Source organism: Enhydra lutris, unplaced genomic scaffold (assembly GCF_002288905.1).
Source record: "Enhydra lutris kenyoni isolate GAN:26980312 unplaced genomic scaffold, ASM228890v2 scaffoldscaffold13, whole genome shotgun sequence".
Taxonomy (NCBI): Eukaryota; Metazoa; Chordata; class Mammalia; order Carnivora; family Mustelidae; genus Enhydra; species Enhydra lutris.
The window spans coordinates 52,804,092-52,823,208 of NW_019154097.1; the positions used below are offsets into that span (position 1 = coordinate 52,804,092).

The 19,117-nt window shown below is 52.2% G+C and overlaps 1 protein-coding gene across 1 annotated transcript in view; it reads right to left on the minus strand.

Moving 5' to 3' along the window:
- Window positions 1-5,551: 5,551 nt before the first annotated feature.
- Window positions 5,552-19,117, minus strand: part of LOC111145539 (sidekick cell adhesion molecule 1) — a 509,203-nt gene continuing 495,637 nt past the window's right edge. Inside the window, 1 exon segment of the mRNA XM_022500452.1 lies at window positions 5,552-8,928. Coding sequence (XP_022356160.1) covers window positions 8,677-8,928 — 252 coding nt within the window. The 3' untranslated portion in view covers window positions 5,552-8,676.

A 19,117-nucleotide genomic window follows, 5' to 3' on the forward strand; every position in this document is an offset into this window, starting at 1 on the left:
AGACTGCCCCAGGGTTGTGACAGCATCTGCTGTGGGGCCAGCTTCTGGAGACCCTTGTGGTGTTTCAACTGAGAAGACACCCCCGCAAAGGCAGGGCCTCCGGGGGACGGAGGCAAGCACCAAGCTCCCTCAACCTGGGACATCTTGCAATGTCCTCATCATCTGTTTAGCTGCCTCCTGCTGCCCTGGCTCTTTCCTAAGCCCCGGCACAATGATGAGTCCCTCTTCCTGTCAGCCAGACAGGAACAGGGTGTCAACGGAGGGCAGACAGATTGGCTGGTGGTGGATTTGGTAAAACCACCACCTCTCTGAGTGTAGATACGGGCAGCGGGGGGTGTGATTACAATGACTTCATCTAACCGAGTGTTTCTGGCATTAATCTTCTGACTTTCCAATCATCTCTGTTAATAGCTACCAGGATTCTCCGCAGCCTCATTGAGATTCCAGTGCATTTCCAGTTTTCGCCCAAGCTGGATTCTGAGTCACTCAAAGGCAGTAGAAAATTCAGAGACCACATTTAGTGGTGATTGTTCTTGGCATGATGAAAACAGCCATGAGTAGAGGCTACTCAGGAAGCCAGGACAAAGAGGACATGATGGGGGAGGGAGAAAGAGGGGACAGGGCAGGGGGAGAGCAAAGCTTGGCTCCCTGTTTTCAAGTCATGAGTGAAATATGCAAATACTTCCAAAACTTCATTAATAATTTTCAAAAATGTATGACACTTTCCAGTACTATAGAATTCTAAGTGGAAGATGGGACTGACCCAAGGTACAACTTCTTAGCTAAAAGAGCCCAAATTGTTCCAAAACAACATGTTGACCCTAGTCCTGTTTCAGGGCAGGGGGCTGAACCAGGGTAGTGATTTGGATGGGGCTACTCTGACCTAAAAGCCTATGAGCAGGAGAGGGTTGACGGTGACTTCTTGGTGTGGTTGGTGTGGGGCAGTCTGAACCTCTTCGTCAGAGCAGGTGCCATGGCCTTCCACTTCTGGTCCTCCTGTGGGTGGCTGGGCAGCCAGGCTCCCACTGGAGGCCCCACTTCTTGCTCGAGGTGCCCTGAGCTGATGGTGGTGGCGACAACACGAGCCTGCAGACAGCTTTTCCACCTCCTTCTCACTTACATCTCAAAACAGCTTACTGTGATATCACAGAAAATAAACAACTCAGAGAGCATCCGCAATCTTCCCAAGACCACCTCATGGCTAGGTCACAGCCCACTCTCTTTAATTCATGTCCATGAGCAGCATCCAGGATGCCCAGAACAGACAGGCACTGGGGAGCGGGGGCTGTCAGCCTGGAGGCCCTGGTACCATTTTCCTCTTCTGTTTGAAAAGATACTCTGTGTGCGTGGTGACAGCTTCAGACCGAGCCCAGGATGGAGGCAACCACTGTGACTGTGTTCTTATCTGTCTTTCCAGAGCTGGTCTCTGTACATCCTGACATGTGTATGTATGTGTGCATATACACACACACATGAGCACACATGAGTGAGAGCACACTGCTTTTTGCCCCTAAAAGCATAACCTGAGGACTGCTCTGTGCCCAAAGATGTCATTTCAGCTCACATGTTCAAACAGCTGCGTAAGTTCCAGTGTGTGGACACAACAGATTTCCTGCCGCGGGTGGCCTGGGACATCTGCGCTAGAGGTGGCACTGGGCCAGAAGAGCCCTGTCTCCAGGCCCATGTGGGGGGCGAGTGGCACTGCTGAGGTCGATGATGAAGGGGGCCTCCCCTCATTGGGGTCCCTGGGACACTGAGTGGCCTCTCTGATCAGAGATGCCCTTGGAGACCTTCTAAGTGGCTCATCTGGGTCTCTGTCTGGCTCTGTCACACCTCATCTCTGGAGCTGACAGTCCCCAATCTTTTGGCCCTGAACGTTCCTGAAAAAGATGTTCCCTATGGAAGAACATTCAGAAAGAAACGTTCCCCAAGACAGAGAGAGCACAGGACTCTCAGCTGCAGGCTCTGGGCCTCTACCAGCTAAATGTAATTTTCCTCTTGGGCTCCCTCTGGGGACCCCACTGGGCCCCTCACTCCAAGTCATCAGGCCAATTATGCTGTCTGCTGGCTGGAGTATCCCACAGAAACATCTCAGGATGCCTCAGAAATATGAATTTTTCGTTAAAATAGCTGAACCTGGATCACATTCAACCCCATAATGTAGTGGTTTGCTCAATGACTGTGGAATATGGTCTTATCTAAGGAGAAGCAGGACATTTTAAGACCGTGGAGCCCAAAATTAACAGCTTGGAATTTTTGCCCATGCTGGCTGTTAATTGGCTTACGCCATTAAAGGGGAAGAAATTTTGGCAAATCCTGCAGCACTTGTACAAGTGAGGCCGTGGACACGATCAGACCATTTAACAAGAGGCATCTGGCGAACTGATCAATTTAGGAAAATGGGCTGTTTCATCAGAAGGTTTGCAAAAGCTTCTGTGCTTCCCAAATAGTGTCTGAGAACAGTTCCACCTCGAGACAGAACCAAACCCCTAAAACCCACAGAACCCAGCAACCACCATCGAAGTTGCGTTTTCTGGGGAACACGGTGAGGCCTTGTCACCAGCCTCCAAACCTCTTCTTGCTTTGCCTTTTATCTTTGGGGCAGCGCAGCTTGGTGCCCGAGGTCAGAACTGGGGTGAAGAGAGCCTGAGAAGAGTCACCTCAAATCACAGCAAGGTGAAGGGCGCGGGGTCAAGGCCACTCCCCAACCCGGTCAGCTCAAGGCCCACGGCGCATCTCCAGCTCAAGCCCTCTAGCTTCTCTCCCCAGCAGGCAGATGTCTGGTGAGGTGTGGTGACAGGGCTGGTAAGGGTCCCCTGACCTCCAGAGATGGGGCCCTGCCAGGCTGGGGCCATTTAGAAACATTTCATGATTTTTACAGAGTATTTCTTTTTTGTCCCCAAAATACCTCATTTCGCAGAAGACACACTTTGGACTTCCATCCATAGCTTACTGCAAACAAGGCCCCGCCTTGGCTCGGAAATCTTTTCTGGAATGACCCACCATTTGTGTTACCCTGAAGACAGCCCCAAAGACTTTCTCCTGAGCCCACGGAGCAGAGTGGCTGCTACTCCCAGGCCCGAGGGCCCTTCCTGGCCCCACAGGCTGGCCCACTCCAGCTGGTGCACCACAGCCCTCAGAGCTCCCCGGAGGGCGACGAGGGTCCTCCCCCAGCCCCCCAGGAGCAAGAAGCAGGGTTCTCCCGCTGCAAGTAGGTGGACAGTCTCAGGCTAACCTAACGCAAATGGAACTCATGGAGGGAAGGTCCCGAGCGTGCCCCATTGGCAGGAACAGTTTGCACACTGGCACAAAGGAAGGCGATCTCCCTAATGAGAGGCAGAGGCGCCTCCAGCTTGCTCTTCTGCTGCTGGACCCTTAGGCTGCTAGGAGGGGGCAGGCACGCCACTCCCTCCCCATAGCCTAGCCTGGGCACTTGTCACCTGGGAGGCTGGCCTGTACAGTGCAGCCTGGGGGAGAGGCGATGCCGCAGGGACAGCGGGGGCGCAGGTGTGCACGGAAAGGCAGCCAAAGCGCGAACCTCCTCTCTCCATGTCTGGCCCGGGGGCCCAGCTCTGCTCGAGGCGCTTAGTGGAGGGCCGTGCCCAGATCCCCTTTATCCTGTGGATCGGGCTCTCGGTGAAGGACAGGAGGAGCTAGAGCCCCAGTTCCTTTCCGCGGAAGCCTGGCTCGTGGGGAGGCAGGTCCCCACTGCTTCCCGCCCACGGAGGCGCACTCTGGGCTCTCTGGGGCCCGGCTCTGTGGGACTTGGGGCGCAGGAAGCCCCCAGCCTGCCGCGCTCCGCTCCTCCCCCTCCCCCGTCGCCAGTCCTGTCCCCACGGACCAAGGCTCCGCGCAGCCAGAATTCCTGGCTGCGGCTCTCACCCATGCCGCTTTTCCCGCCTGGGGCGGTCCACCTACCTGTCACCCAGCACAGCGGTGGGGCTTCTCTTCCTGGCGATGAACGCCGCGTTTGGAAAGGCCTTCCAGGAACTTTTCAACAAGGACAGCCGTCCTGAGGAAGCTCTGCGCCGCCCGGGCAAGAGAACGCGCATGTCTTCTCCGTGTGCGGGAGGCGAGCATGCGCAGACAGGGCGCCTCTTGTGCGCCTGCGCACAATCGCGCAGGTGCCTCCCCGGCGCCAGGTGCCCGGCGGCACGCACCCGCTTTTTTGAAGGCCCTGCATCTCGGGCCCTCGGGGAGAGCAAAACCCCTCCTAAAAGGCAGTGCCGTGGCTTAGGACCTTGGCTCTGCGCGCCCCCAGCCGTCTAGGTTTGGAGCCCGATCTGCCCCTTGCCAGCTGGCTTCGCCAGGGCAGGTGGCTGCACCTCTCCGGGCGATTTCTCATCTACAAACAGGGAGCCCTGACTGTGCCTGCTGCCCAGGGCCTAGGGGAGTCTCGTGGATTAACACAAGTAAAAAACACAGAAGGCCGCCTGGCAAATGGTCGTGTTCAGTAACCAGCCGCTGTCTTGGACGCGCAGGTACAATGTCAAATCCTGGGGACGGTTGGAAATGTGGAGATTTCAAGGTTCTATTTATGGACGATGGAAATTAGGTGGTCAGTGGAGGCGAGAAAAAGAGAAAAACGAAAACGTTCTTACGTCTGGCTTGTTGATGGCAGAGCTGGCTTCTGGAGCAAGAAGGCAAAATTGGAAGGACAGGCCCCGGTGCCCCTGAGACCTGGACCCCTGTGCTCCCTGCAGCCAGCAGCCCTGCCTCTCCCCAGACCCGGTCTGCACATGGGAATCACCTGGGTTGCTTTTCAAAAGAGAAGTGGATGTCTGTCCCAGCCCTCAGAGATCCTGTCTTTGTTGGTCCGGGTGTGCCCAAAGCACTGGGATTTGTGTGTGCTCCCAGTGATTCTGAAACGCACCACGTTCGATGGAGAGCCACTCCAGGATGCAAGTGGGGATGTGGGGAGAGATGCCTCTTCTGGGGGCTCAGGAGGGAGGCCTTGCTGCAGGCTGCATTCCCGCCAACCAATGGTAAGTTTGGTAGAGAGCAGTGGAACCTTTGGAAAGCACGGCAGGGGGTGGCCCTACATGGCCAGGTGCCCCTTCACCCCCACCCGATGTCCGTCTCTCCGGGAGAGCCTAAATCCCTCTGACCTCAGCCCTGCTGTCTGTGCGCACCTGCGTCTCACCAGAAGTGGGGGCTGGGATGGCTGTGTGTGTGGTTGAGGCCCGCACTGGGGTTCATCTTTACAGCCCTAGACTTCATGAGTCATTGCATCGATTCTTGAAGAAAACCACAAGCGAATAAGGAACAAAATGATGTTTTTATTAAAAATCGTACCCATAGCACCTCTCTGTCTTCCTACAAGTTTTTTTTTTCTTTTTTCTTTTCTTTCTTTTTTTTTAAATGAGATCTGGTTTTCTGCACAATTCCAGAAAACGTTGTCGGGAAAACTCCAGGAGTGACCTAAGCTCTGGATAACCCAGAAGGCGATGTTAGGGGTGGTGGTAAGGGGTGCCTCCGCGGACTAGCTCAGTTCACGGATGGCTGCAGTGTTTCTGCCTTCCTGACCCTGTTCATGCTACAGGGATGCTGCGTTAAGGACAGCCAGCTTGGGATACGCGGATGGATTGCTCATTGGGAGAATAACTACACTGTGTGCCAAGAATTTTTAAAAACTAGAAACCATGCTACGATCCATTACGCAAACACCATGCTTCAGTCCAGTCGTGATCAAGTACAAGCCCAGCATCCAAAGACGTTTACAGAGCGCGCGCACGACCCTTCCTCCTGGCAGTGTGGCCTCGTCCCGCACTCGTGGGGCATGAGTCCCCACGTTGCCCTAGGCCACACCGTCCTCTGCTACGACATTTTCTTGGGTACTTCTTAAAAGTATGACAGTGAGAGCAGTGGAGGGGAAGGCTGGGGGAGGAGGGGATCGGTGTGGGCCTGTTTATCCAGGAAGAGGTGCGTGAGGCCATGCTGATGTGGTTCATGCCGGCTAGGTGTGGGGACTGCCTGCAGCTGCCCCGCCGCTCACCTGTCTGGGAAAGCTGGTGCCCAGCGGAAAGGGGCAGCCCGGTGCATGCCCAGCCCTGCGGCTCCAACAGAGAGCCTGGCCCCTCCTGGCTGCTTAGCGGGTTCATTCTTGCTCACCTGTCGGAGCAGTCTCCAGGGACCCACCCGAGGGCGTGCATGGGCGGGGCTCAGCTACTGGTGGCTGGAGAGCACCTGGATGACGTCACTAAGGAGGAAGTCCAGCGGCGGACTTTCCCTCTTGCCTTGGTTAAAGAAATGTTGCTTGTTCGTGTGAGATATTTTGTTTTTCCTCCGTAAAGTTGAGAGGCGGGGAAGTGACGCTGGTCCAGGCGTGCACTGCTGGAGGAGGCCGAAACCAGACTGGAAACCTCCCTTCCCCTGGTGCAACCTCTCCCGAGGGCCCAGCTGGAGGGTGGATGCTGACAGTCCATCCGCAGCCTGCGGCGCCTCAGTTCCACAAAAAGCAAATTCAGGGAAGGTAGAGAAAGCTCAAGGAAGAGAAGGAACCCCCCAAAAAATGTCATGTCGCAGCAGAAACCCGCAAACCAAAGAACACAACTCAAACCAAATCGTTCTTGTTCCAACACGTCCTAACACTTTCCCCCATTATTTAAAGCAAAGTCCATATGGCTTAGAGAGCGAAGTGCACAGGAGGCAGGGTTTGTCCGAGTTCTTCCAAGAAGTTCCGCTTGCAGTCTCGAGGTTTCCTGCCCCCTTTCCCGGTGGTGGAGGCGCGGAGAGGAAGGCGTGGAGGCTCTGGACCCGAGGGGCATCCTGTCCAGTGAACTGTGGTGGGTGATTCTCACACACAAGTGGCTTTGGGCAGAGCGTCTAGGATTTTTGGTTTAGAATATTTCTGCCTCCACTCAAAAAACAAAGGCAGCAAGGGAGGGAAGGAAAAGGAGGGGATTGAGAGAGAGAGAGAAAGGAACCTTTGCATACCCTCTAGTTTTCGGAAAAACTGAAAAGGGGCTTTTCACCCAACACAAAACTCTCCTCGGTCTCCTGGGGCCACAGGCGGCCTCTCTGAAAGCAGAGGCTACCATGGAGGTGTAGAAGGAAGACAGTGGAGTAGGCACCATGAGCTCTCCACGTGGCCCAGAGATGGGCTCCCCCACCCTTAGGGCACCGCAGGTCACCTGGGAGAACGGCACCTGCCTCGCTCCCCTGGGCCTCGGGGGTGTCAACAGAATGGCTGGACAGTGTCATGGCCACACTCCTTCTGGTGAGGTGGGGACACTGGGCCATCCCCGAGCTCTGGGCACACTCGGGCTGGCGTTAGCGGCTCACAGTGTACCCCTGGACCTAGGCTCTGGCCTGGAGAGTCGGCCACATTAGACCCTCTTGCAAGAATAATGTGACGGCTGGGCCACAGCCACAGATTGGACTCTTGATTTTTCAACATAGTTCATGCTCTTTTCATGTAGCTAAAAACGAAAACAAAACAATAGCAAAGGGGGAAAGAAAACGTTTCCAGAAAACCCTTTAAGGCTAGAAGCTGGGCTGGGGTCGGGGGGCGGGGACAGCAGCAGCACTGGTGGTCAAGGCAGTGTGCAGTGGGCGGAGCAGGCAGACCCGGGGGCAGTGCTCGGGGGCAGGCCGGAGCCCGCCTGCGCAGGAGGCCTGGCGAGGAAGCTGGGGCCTCGTTTGCTCAGAGCTGCTTTGCTTTATTTGGAGACACTGACGCTTGTCGTCTTTCTCATGTACAAAGCTAAACAATTAATAAAAAGGCACCTGGAGACAGCAGAGACTCATTCATTTCATGTGACATATTTTAAAAAAAGATAAAAAGATTTAAAAAATACTCTGGTTAACAATGCACACGTCTTACACAACAAGCAATTATTCTGCAAGCGCCGTCTGGTTCTCTCTGGGTTAGCAGGGTTGGCTGTGTGCTGTGTTCTCGGGAAGGAGCTAGCTCGCTAAGTGAGGGCCAGCGTGGCGGCTTCCGGCCCCGGGGGGTGGTTTCCTGCTCTGCACCGTTGGGTTTAAGGAGAGAAAGGAAGAAAAAGCCCCGGTGTTTCACCACTGCAATGACACAGGGTGAGACCAACGGAGTCGTCGCCGGGTCTGAGGACCCCACCTCTCAATCTCTTGCCCCCTTGTCAGGAACCTGGATGCTGATTCCTTGCCTAGAAACTGCGGAGGGAGAATATTTCAGAGGTGGATGCTGTCAGGCGGAAAAGGGCCCAGCCCAGGGCAGACTTCACTCTGCGGCCCCAGGAGGCGGCGAGAGCCCAGCTGGTCGGTGTGACCGATGGGGACCCTGGCGTGCGACTGGTTCTCTGGAGGCACAGGAGGTAGAGAAGAGGAAGGAGCGCCCTGGATGCGGGCGGACAGCTCCCTGGATCCCCGCTCTTCCTCCCCCCGCAGCCTCCCTAGTCAGGCATCGGGATCGAGAAACCCGGGGCTGGGGGGCTCGGGGGTCTGAGGCCTTCCCACCATTGCACCACTGAAATACACCTTCTCGTAAAAAGAAAAGAAAACAAAGAAACCCGCTTCCTGCAGCGATGTTACAAAAAGCCGTTAAAAAAACCTTCCTAATTGAAATCTAGTGTCCACAAGTAGGTAAAATCATCACTTATCAGAATTCTCTTTAAACAAAAGCTTGAGCTCAGTTATTGGAGTTGATTGTCTTAACAAAAGGAGGCTGGGAGGTCCGCTGAGGCCCCGCTGGGGCCGTCACACGAAGGAAGAGAAGCCGGTGAGTGGAGTCCGGGCGCCAGGGCCCGTGGGCGCAAACACGGCACTCTGCGTGGTGACCACTGTGTGCAGGTGTGGCCCTGCCTCGCTGCCCGCCACAGCCTCGTACCTGTGCGGGGCACGGCCGCCCGGGGCCCGCCGCTTCCACGAGTTGTAGTAGGTGGGGTCGCTCATGTAGTGGTTGACGAAGGAGTGCTGGGGGGGTGCGTCCTCGGACTCGGAGTCAGTGCCCTGGGGGGACAATGAGATGTGAGCAGGTGCATGGGAGAGGAAGGACAGACATGGGGGGGGCGAGTATGGGGGAAGGGATGGGGTGGCCTGGAGGGAGGGGTGGACGGCAACAGGGAAAGGCAGCTATGATGGAGCAGGGGGGCACAGCCACGGAGGGATGGGTGGCCACAGGGGGAGGGGAGTCCCGGGGGGGAGTGGCTACATGTAGCAGGGCTGAGCTGGAAGCAGGGAGTGGCCAGGAGGCAGGACCAGAACTAGCAACCCAAAGTGGAAAGGTTTGTGTCAGTTCCCACCCTCTGCCCCTTCCTCCCCCGACTCCCACCCTGCACACTAGGAGCACCCACACCTCCCCAGACTGACAGCTCCCCCCTGCCCCCTGCTGAGCTCAGCATCTCCCCTGTGTTCACACAGGGACCATGTGCTGTCCCAGCTGCTCCTGAGCTGCTGTGTATCTGAGCCTGTCGCAGGACGGGTCTACATTGCTCTTCCGCCCCAGGACAGGCCAACATAGCCTCCAGGGGGTGCTCTGTGCCCTCACAGGGCAGAAGCCCTGCGTGGTGGGGGGAGTCGGAAAGGCCCAGGGTCCTCGGCTTGCCCAAGCTTCCAGTGTAGGCTGGCCCAGAGCACGGGGAGCCCGCCTTGAGCCCACAAGGAGAGAAGCAAGGGGTATCCTCCATGGGACACAAATTCCGCGTGCTGTCACCTCCACGAAGACCTCTGGGGGAAGCCTGCTGAGGAACGAGGCCCTAGCGAGCCATGAGCTCTCATGGACGCACCCAGTCCCTGCCTCCCCAGGCCCCAGAGAGACCTGAGCTTTCGCCAGTGGTACAGAAGAGCCCGCCCTGGGAAGGCCAGTCTGCGAGGGTTTCATTTCCTTTCTTTTAATAGAATAAATCCAAAGTTTCCACGAAGAACATTTAGTCCACATTGTCTCTATGTCTCTATACCCGGTTTCTGGGGGTTCATTTTAAATCACTAGAAGCAATGCCAGCTGGGACAGTGGATGGAGGCCGTTTTCCCAAGACAGTGGAAGCCCCACCCTTCCCTGCCCCAGAGGTGCTCTGTGGCCCTGGGGGCTTCTTGAACTCTGCGGAGCCCTGCTACCTGCTGGGGTGCAGCCCGTAGTCTGGCTAGGCTCTCTGTCATGCCCCACACCCTGAAAACACAGGGGGTTCCTCCCTGCCCCACCTGGGATGGAGCAGAGGCTGCGGACACCTCAGATATGCCAAAAATGGGTCCAGAAACATGTGCCTGTCCAGGCTTTCAAGTTCAAGGTGAGGGAACAGGAGCAGTTGGCTGGGTAAAGCCTCTCCCATTCCAAGATGCCCTGGCAGGGCTCTGTCCCTGACACCTGGCATGCCTCCTCCCTGGGCTCCAGTGCCTGAGCTCTGACCTTTCCCCTTTCCACAGAGGGTGTCAGGAGGCCCCCAAGCCTGTCTCAGAATCACCAGGGAAGTTTCGGGGTGTGGTTCCTGCTGTCTTGATGGAGAGGGTCTGGGGCAGGGCCCTGGAATGTGCATTTCTTAGAAGCTCTGGGAGGATTCTGATCGGTGGTCAGGCTGGAGTGAGGTCAGGGAAGGGGGAGAGAGCTGACTGCTGGCCTCCATTCTATGTGTCGTCTGTATAGAGACTCATGAAAGCCAGAGAGGGTCCCTTGGTGCCCCGAGCCACTCTCCCCCATCTGATGGGGAGGACATGGCCCGTGTCACCCACATGCAGGAAGCTTGACCCAGGGACTAATGCTGTTCTCCACCCGAGGAGCCGGTGCTGTGTCCTGTGAGCCAGTAAAGTGGGCAGACGTCCCTTTGGACATCATGGGGAGCTGGAGCCTCCTGGGATTTTCCAGACACAGACTGAAAATCTGGCTCTCGCTGGAACGTTTACAGGAAAGTAACAATAAGTCACAGAGCTGGGACTACTCAGGACGTGAGACGTAAACTGTTTATGTTTCGACCCAATCAGAGCGCGTCTGTGGTCTCTCTGCTTCTCCCTGAGTTGGAGCTTGCGTAAACGCAGGTGTGATGAAGGGCTCCCTGACACATCCCAGGACGCGGACGGCACCCAGCTCTGCCACCAGCGGACAGTGATGGTGGAACAGAGCCAGGACGACCTGCATTTTAGCAGCCGCTGTGCACACCGAGTGACACCCCCATCCAGTCTCTGACACTGCACAGCAGCCGTGAGCTGGGGATTTTTATTCCTATTTTAGGGATGAAGAGAGAGGCTCAGAGAGCAGTCATGCTGCCGGTGTCCCAGGCCGGGTGGGAGCCGCCCAGGAACTGGCCGTCCGCTCCAGCCTCTCCTTCATGTCACAACCCCCCGCCGGTCAGTCCCAGACCCACCGTGCTCTGCAAACCAAACGCTGTTTTTGTAACTCACCCCAAGCCTGACCTGCGTGGGGCTAGTTTGGCAGCTAACCCCGAGCTGAACTGATGTGAAAATGTGTAGTGTGAACAGTGTTTGGTTTTGCTGCAGGAATGCTAATGGGTTTGATCTGTGATGCTGCCTGATCCTGCCGGGGCCGTGACCTAATGTCCCATGCATTCCCATACCCGAAAAACACGGAGTTCTTCAGTGGATCTGGCCTTAGGAGTTGCAGATAAGAGATGCGATAGCTGTAATTCCAGCAGCTAAGGTTTGTTCTTCCTCTGTTTTCCAGAGGCCTTGTGGGGCTTTGAGACCAAGCTCTGTGTACATCGAGATGGACAGGAACAAGGACAGAGGTCACCTGAAGGATCAGGTGGCCGCTGTGTTATCAGCCCCCGAGCTGGGTTTGTCCCTTCTTCACCCGTCTTGGCTGTAAGTTTTGCAAGTTCAGGAGCAAAGAGCTCACGTGGAGATGCGTTGGGGGCAGCCCCCTCTTGAGAAAGGCCCAGAACACTCAGGATATGGACCGCAGGTCCCACACACTGGGGTCAGGGTCATGGTTAGCTGAAGACCAGATGTAAGGTTAAAGATTTTCACCCTCTTTGCACTGTACCCTCCGGTGCTCGGAGGCAGCCCCATGCACCATCCATCCCAACCACGAGGGATACATGGGAGCAAGAATGTGAGAAGGAGCAGCTGGATTCAATTTCCTCATTTTGTGTCTGAAAGGACTGAGACCCACACAAGCATGTGACCTTCTCCAGGTTATACCGACCGGGGACGGAGCCAGGCCAGACCCAGCGCTGATGTCACAGCCAAAGGTGGCAGAAACGAAGCCTCTTTCGAAACACGTTGTACACCTTCCAGGACAGCTGTATAAAGGGTCAGGTCTCTGATCGGAGGAAATGGCCACACGCAGGAGTCCCCTGTGGCCCTGTCCAACACTTGCTTCTCCCCTGTCTTGTGACCCCTGCCCACTCCTCTTGCTGCTGTTGGGTCATGGAGAAGCCCAGCTCGAAGTCGCCAGGAGGCAGCAGGTCTAGAAGGGACTCCCACGTCCTTGCAGGAGGCAGCCTTTCCACGGGCACATCCAGCCCGGATGCGGGATGGGTCCCACCCCCATATGCCTGTTTATGTGATGAACTATACAGTCTCATTGGAGAAGGCTCAGAAGCTTTATCATTATATGTTTTCTCAAGCACAGACCTCAAAGTCCTATGGAATGGAGAGGGGTCTGTGACAGATGTGGGTGCTGAGAGGAGGCCCCAGCAGGAGACAGTCCTGTGGTTGTCTGACTCACAGTGATATCCCAGTGTGTGTGTCTGGGCTTTGACCTTCTCAAATGAACTTCAGAAAGTGATCCTTCTCTGCCTGTCCTTGTCCACGGGATGAATGGCCTGTCCCTCATTAAACAATGATTGGTTCATGGGCACGCATGCAATTTAAGCTGAGCCAATCAGAATCCTCCCTGGGACTCTGCAGGGCATGGGGAAGAGCAGGGTTTTTGGGTGGCAAAGCTGGGCGCTGGCTGTGTGCCCTGAGTGGGCAGGGCCCAGAGATGCGGCCAAGAGCCCCTGTGAGAGGAGAAGACCATCCTGCAGAAAGACAGGAGAGACAGGAGCCTAAGAGTAGAGGGTCATGACACATTAAGTCCAGTCTCCAGGCTCCTGCTCAGCCCTCGGCATCACCTCCATGAGAGAGCCCCAAATCCAAATGCCACCCTCCCCCCTCTGCCTGCTCTGTTTATTGTTTATATGACATTATTATTTTTTAATGGGGATGTATTTTAGTGAGTTAGAATTATCGACAAAAAGGCAATACTGCAGGATCCTTTTTTTCTTTTTTAAGTTTCCTGTGTGATATGAAGTAGTGATGTGTGTTGGTTTCCCAGGAAACCAGAGAAGGACAGCAGGTGATTGGACGCGGTGGCAGTTTCTAAAGGTGCACAGATGCCTGGCAAATGGCTAACAGAGATAAGCTCAACACTTTCGGCATTATATATGCAAGATGAAAGAGTCAAATATTATGAGGGAATTAATTAGGTATGAGGGGGTTGGTCTAAGTTGGTTGGAGCAGGAGAGGTTTTGAAAACTGTTTATTTGGATTTTGAAAACAGTTTTTCTCATGCGATTTGAAGAGTAGTCCTGCTATGCAGTTGTGTGAAAACTTGGTGACAGACCTTCTTATTCCCAACCGGAGAAAGATAAGGAACCACAGCAGGTGTCCTGAGACACCAAGTGCCTGACTCAGAGCCGCTCTGATCAGGCAGGTCCTGGGGCTCCTGTGAGCCCATTTGCAGAATGTCCCCTTTAAGCAATAATCCTGAAAATGGGTCAAAAGATACCCTGTGGAGAAATGGACAGCATCACTAGCTTCTTAGTGAAATACTAGCTTCACAGAAGAGAACTTCCAGCCAGGACCTCACGGGGTTTCTGCCTCCTTCCTTCCTGGGGCTCTGCAAAGGGGGGGTGAGGAGGAGGGGGAGGGCATTAAACTCTTGACGAAGCCCAGGGCCCAGAATGTGCCTTACTCTTCATGCCTGACATCTTAGCGTGCAGTCGATTTAAACCTAGAAGCTGCCTCCGGTAGAGAGGATTACAATCTGAAATCTAAACCCAGTCCTAGTTGAGATAGGTGCCCACTCCTGGGTCATTCTCTCTGGGACTGTTGCTGATCTCTCTGAGGGCTCTGTCTACAGTTCCATACTTTGACTCTGTTTCTGTGAATTTGGGGTTAAGGGGCCAGGCCAGAAGTCATCATTGCCAGATTTAGGAAGATTGTGCTTCTCCCCTCTGAATATCAGGACCATCAGTTACGAATGGAAAAGGTGTTTCCAGAATGGCTGGAGAGGAGCTAGCAGATTCTCTTCCTGGTGGGAGAATGATTTAACTGAGCAAAGCTATTTTAGAAGCAGGCATTTAAAGTCTCTGGAAATAGTGGTGAGGACATATAGCAAATGGAGAAAGCTTTATTCCTGAAAAATCTAAATTTCTCTAAGAACAGCAAGAGTCGGAGGCACTGAACAGTGACCCATATCTACGCCCCACCCGTGACCCCCAGCTCAGTGTGACGGAAGCTCTATCCCAGGCAGGTATGGCTGAGAGAACTGAGTTCCTTTGCTCACCTTGTCTTCACCCATAGGCTGGATGCCCTACATCGCTTGTGGTGGGCTGGGAATACTGACCCCTGGATGCCCCTACCTTGGCTAGCTTGTAGGGAAGATGATGGACACTGGGAGGAGTGAGCTCAGAAGCCCAGGGACTACTGTGTCCACCCAGTACACTGCTTGCACAGTGGGTAGGTCACTATGGGAGAGGAAGGCCACCGTCCCCACCCCCAGCTTTGGTGCTGTGACATGGAAGAGGACACAGGGGAGAGAGACAGTCCATTAGAACTGAGAGCTCTGGAGCTGTCCTTAGGGGAAAGGCTTTGTTTGGAACAGAGCATGCCTAAGGGCATTGCTGAAAACAGCAGGGTCCTTAGGGATGAGAAATTAAGAGGAAGCTGGTAGTTCCATGATTGTAACAAGTGAGGCAACCAACCAGCCAGAAGTTTAACAGAGAGGACCAGGGAAAGAGAGACAGCTCAGGAGAGCCCTCTTGGGATCAGAGCAAAATTCAGATTGACAATATCTTGCCCCTACAAAAGGGCTGTACTTTAACTGGTGCAAGCTATGGAGTAACGGAGAGCCGGGGGGTGGGGGTTGTGAAAAGTAATACAGTCAGCCAGTGGCGGAGGTTAAGAGCTGGGTGTGATACCAACAGGGACAGACTATTCAGAATCTTAATGGGAGTGAGAAAAAGAGACAGAGAAAGCCTGGCTGGGACCATCGTCATCCCTGGTATTCAGGGGGCCTGAATGCATCCCTAAGGCTGTTCCTTCTCAGGGGTGGTATCAGAGTCCACACTGTGGAGGAACCAGATTTCCAAAGAACTAGTCCAGCCCAGTCACTAAATAAGAAACAAACAAATCAGCAAACAACAAGAACAGTCCTTGGTGTGGAGGCTATCAGTATTTGGAGTTGGCACAACATATTAGCTAAAATGACTAATTAAAAAAAACACCAGGATAGAGTGTGCCGTACATGGGACAAAAAGCAGGTAGCCTCCAAGGAGGCCCAAATGTTGGCAGACTTAAGACTCTGAAAGCAACTATTATGATATATTCACAGAACCAAAGGAAGCTATGTTTAAAGAATGAAAGTAAGATGACACTATTGCACCAAGCAGAGAATATCAATAGGGATAGAAATTATTTAAAAAGAGCCAAATGAGAAGTTTTGGCATTGAAAAATACAATAGGCAAAATGAACAATTCATCAGAGGGTCCCCACAGTACGTTGGGTCTGGCCGAGGAAAGAATCAGGGCACATGAAGATATCGAGAGAGGTTATGCAATCTGAAACACAGAGAAGAAAGAATGAACACGTACAAGAAAGAATGATGACAAAAGAAGAGAGAATCTGATAAGTGTATAGAGCACCCGTATGCGAGATAGTCACGGCAGCACCAGGATGAGCAGAGAAAGAAAGAGGCAGAAAAAACAGGGGAAGAAATGACTTAAAGCTTTCCAGATTTGATCAAAAGCATTAACCCATACACCCAGAAAGTTCCATAAACACCCAGTAAGATAAATGGAACCAAGTCTGCATCCACCCACCTCAGAGTAAAAAACACAAAGACATAAACTCTTGAAATCATGGGCAAGGGAACTCATGTAATGTTAAGAGTTGGCTTCTAATCAGAAAAAAGCTGGGGGACAGAAGATAATGGGGCAACGTAGTCAAAGTGTTGAATAAAAACTGCCAACCAAGAATCTTCTGTTCAGCAGAACTACTTTCAAAAATGAAGGTGAAATAAAGACATTCTGAGATAAACAGAAACATGAAAATTCATTGCTAGCCAACCTGCCTTACAGGAGATACGGAAGGAAGACTGTCGGGTTGAAAACCAGTGATACAGACAGAAATTCAAATTCACACAAAAAGACAGAAAGTACCAACAAAGCTGATCATACATGGGTAATTATAAAAGATAGTGTGATTGCACATGTCTTCTCCTTTCTTCTCTTGTCTGAGTTAAAAAGCGATTGCATAAAACAGTATGTATATGATTGTATTATTGGGCCTATAATGTATAGAAATGTAATGTATTTAACAATAACAGCACAAAGGAGAAGGTGAAGTAATGGCACCCAGTGGTGGCTTGGACTCACAAAAAAAAAATGAAGAGGACCAGAAAAAAAAAGTACATAAGCAGGAAACACAGTAAACTCCAGAAATAGACTTGCTCTCCCTTCCTCTTTCAACTTCTTTAAAAGACATATAGTTCTATAAAGTAGTAACTATAAAAAATGTATTCTTGAGTTTGTAACAGTACAGATATACAGACATAGCATGTATAATAGTAGCACAGAAAGGGGCAGAGGCCATGGAACTGTATGGGAATAAAGTTTCTATATATCAGTGAGGTTTAGTATAAGCCTTTTCTTTAAAGATTGATTTGGTTATGTGTGTGTCTGTGTGTGTGAGAGAGAGAGAGAGAGAGAGAGATTGAGGGAGTATGTGTGCATGAGCTGGGGTCGGGGGCAGAGGAAAGAATCTCAAGCAGACTCCCTGTTGAGCACAGAGCCTGATGTGGGGCTCGATCCCAGGACCTGAGATCATGACCTAAGCTGAAATCAAGAGTTGGAGGCTAAACCAACTGAGCCACCCAGTCGCCCCCAGAATAAATCTTAAGTAAATGTTGGTACTAGAGCAACCACTAACAAAAGTAACTGAAAAAAATACAGTAGAAGCAAAACCAAGCAAATTAAAATGGTACACTAGAAAATTTTCAATTAAAAAAGAAGAAAGTGGTGGTAAAAAGAGGACTAAAGATGTGAGACCTATAAAAGACAAACATCCAAAGGACAGATGTAAATTCTACCTTTGCTGTAATTACATTAAATGTGAATGGATTAAACAATCCATTCAAAAGGCACAGATCAGCAGAACAAAACTGATAGGTACCCAGCTACATGCTATCTGTAAGAGATACATTTTAGATTCAAAGATACAAACATGTTGAAAGTAAAAGAATGGAAATGATACACCATGTCAACAGTAACCAAAAGAAAACCCTAGTGGTTGAGTAGTATCAGACAAAATAATCTTGAAGACAAAATTGTTACCAGAGACAAAGAGGAACACACTAATATTAATGAAAGGCTCAATCCGTCTAGATGACATAGCTATTATAAACATATATCCACCCAAGGACAGAACACCAAAATTAAACGGACTGAACTGGAGTGAGAAATAGATAATTCAACAATAGTAGTTGGAGACTTCAATACATTAGCGGACGGCAGAAGATCAAAAACCTAGGTAGCTTCCATTACACTGTAAATCAGTCAGACCCCACAGACACGTAAGGAGCACTCCGCACTCCGCACGTTCATAGAAAAACATGCTCTTTTCAAGTGCATATGGAACATTCTTCCAGCACAGACCATAAAACAGGACGCAATAAATTTTAAAGGATAGAAATTATACAAAGCATGTTCCTGGGACACAGTGGAAGAAAATTAAAAAATCAATAACAGAATGACATTTGGGAAATTCACAAATATGAGGAAATTACAAACACTCTCCTAAATAACCCATGTTCCAAATGGGTGAATTTTGTGGTATGTGAATTCCATCTCGATCAAGCTGTTTAATAAATGTGGCTCAAACCAAGCTCTCCCACCTGAGCTGGCACTTCTGAGATGATGAACGTCCCCAGGTCCCTCTGTTGGGATTCCGTAAACGTTTAGTGCCTACAAATCTCCCAAATGCATTAGGTTCAAAGATAGGACCTAGCAAGATGATAAAGTGAGGAATTCTGGAAGAAAGATGGGCCTTCCTGTATCTACCTGAGCACCCAGGGGGCAGACAGAAGCCAGGCATGGAAATTCTCAGCTGGAGGTGACTGTTAGAGCTTTCCAGGGGCCTGGACCCCCAGGTCCTAGCTGAAATTCTGCACGTACATAGAGAGAGTATCTACACCTCTCATAGGGTGTCTGATAGAGGCCTTGACCTAAAAACCAGTAGGAACCATGAGAGGCATCTGTGGGAACTTTAAAAGGAGCCCCTTCCTCCTGGCACAGGGCTTGAGCTCAGCCACAGTCCTAGAGCTAGGACAACTTGATTCTGTGCAGCAGGTCTGCAGGGAGGGATGGAACTAGGAGCCTGGCACTCAGATCTGTCTCTCAAGCCCCCTAGTCCCCCCACCCCCCATCAGTGCATATCCAGGAAAGACATAAAAGCTTCCGTAAGCTTTGGGTTTGTCCTCTTATTATAGGAGGATCACGACAATCTCCTTGCGGGATTTAGTGTGAATTCTATGCCCTGTCTCTGACCCCTGCCCTCCTCCCCCTTCCCTCCCTATGCCCATCACCTTCCCTCCTCCACTCTCGGCACCTGTGTGTTGCATGTAGGAATCCGTGCATATATGTACACGTGTGTATGCATGTGTGTCTATGCCCAGCTCATTTAACAATCCTCCATAAAAAGCAGCTGAATTTGCATCTCAATATACCCCATCAACCCATTTTGAGAATACTTTCACCAACAGAGAGTTCAGAATTCATGCATCTAACCCAGGCTGCTGACCCAGGGGTGCTGAGCTGGAGGGGACGGTGGAGGCCGGGGCTCAGATGACCTCATGCTCAGTCTAGTCGGCTGGCCAACGGAGAGAATCGGTCTACGTCACGGGGTGGCGTGAGCATGGGCTAAGTGTGCCTGGCCCATGGTAGGTGCTCCATAGTGCTTGGCCTCTGTTGGCCTGTCACAAGCTTG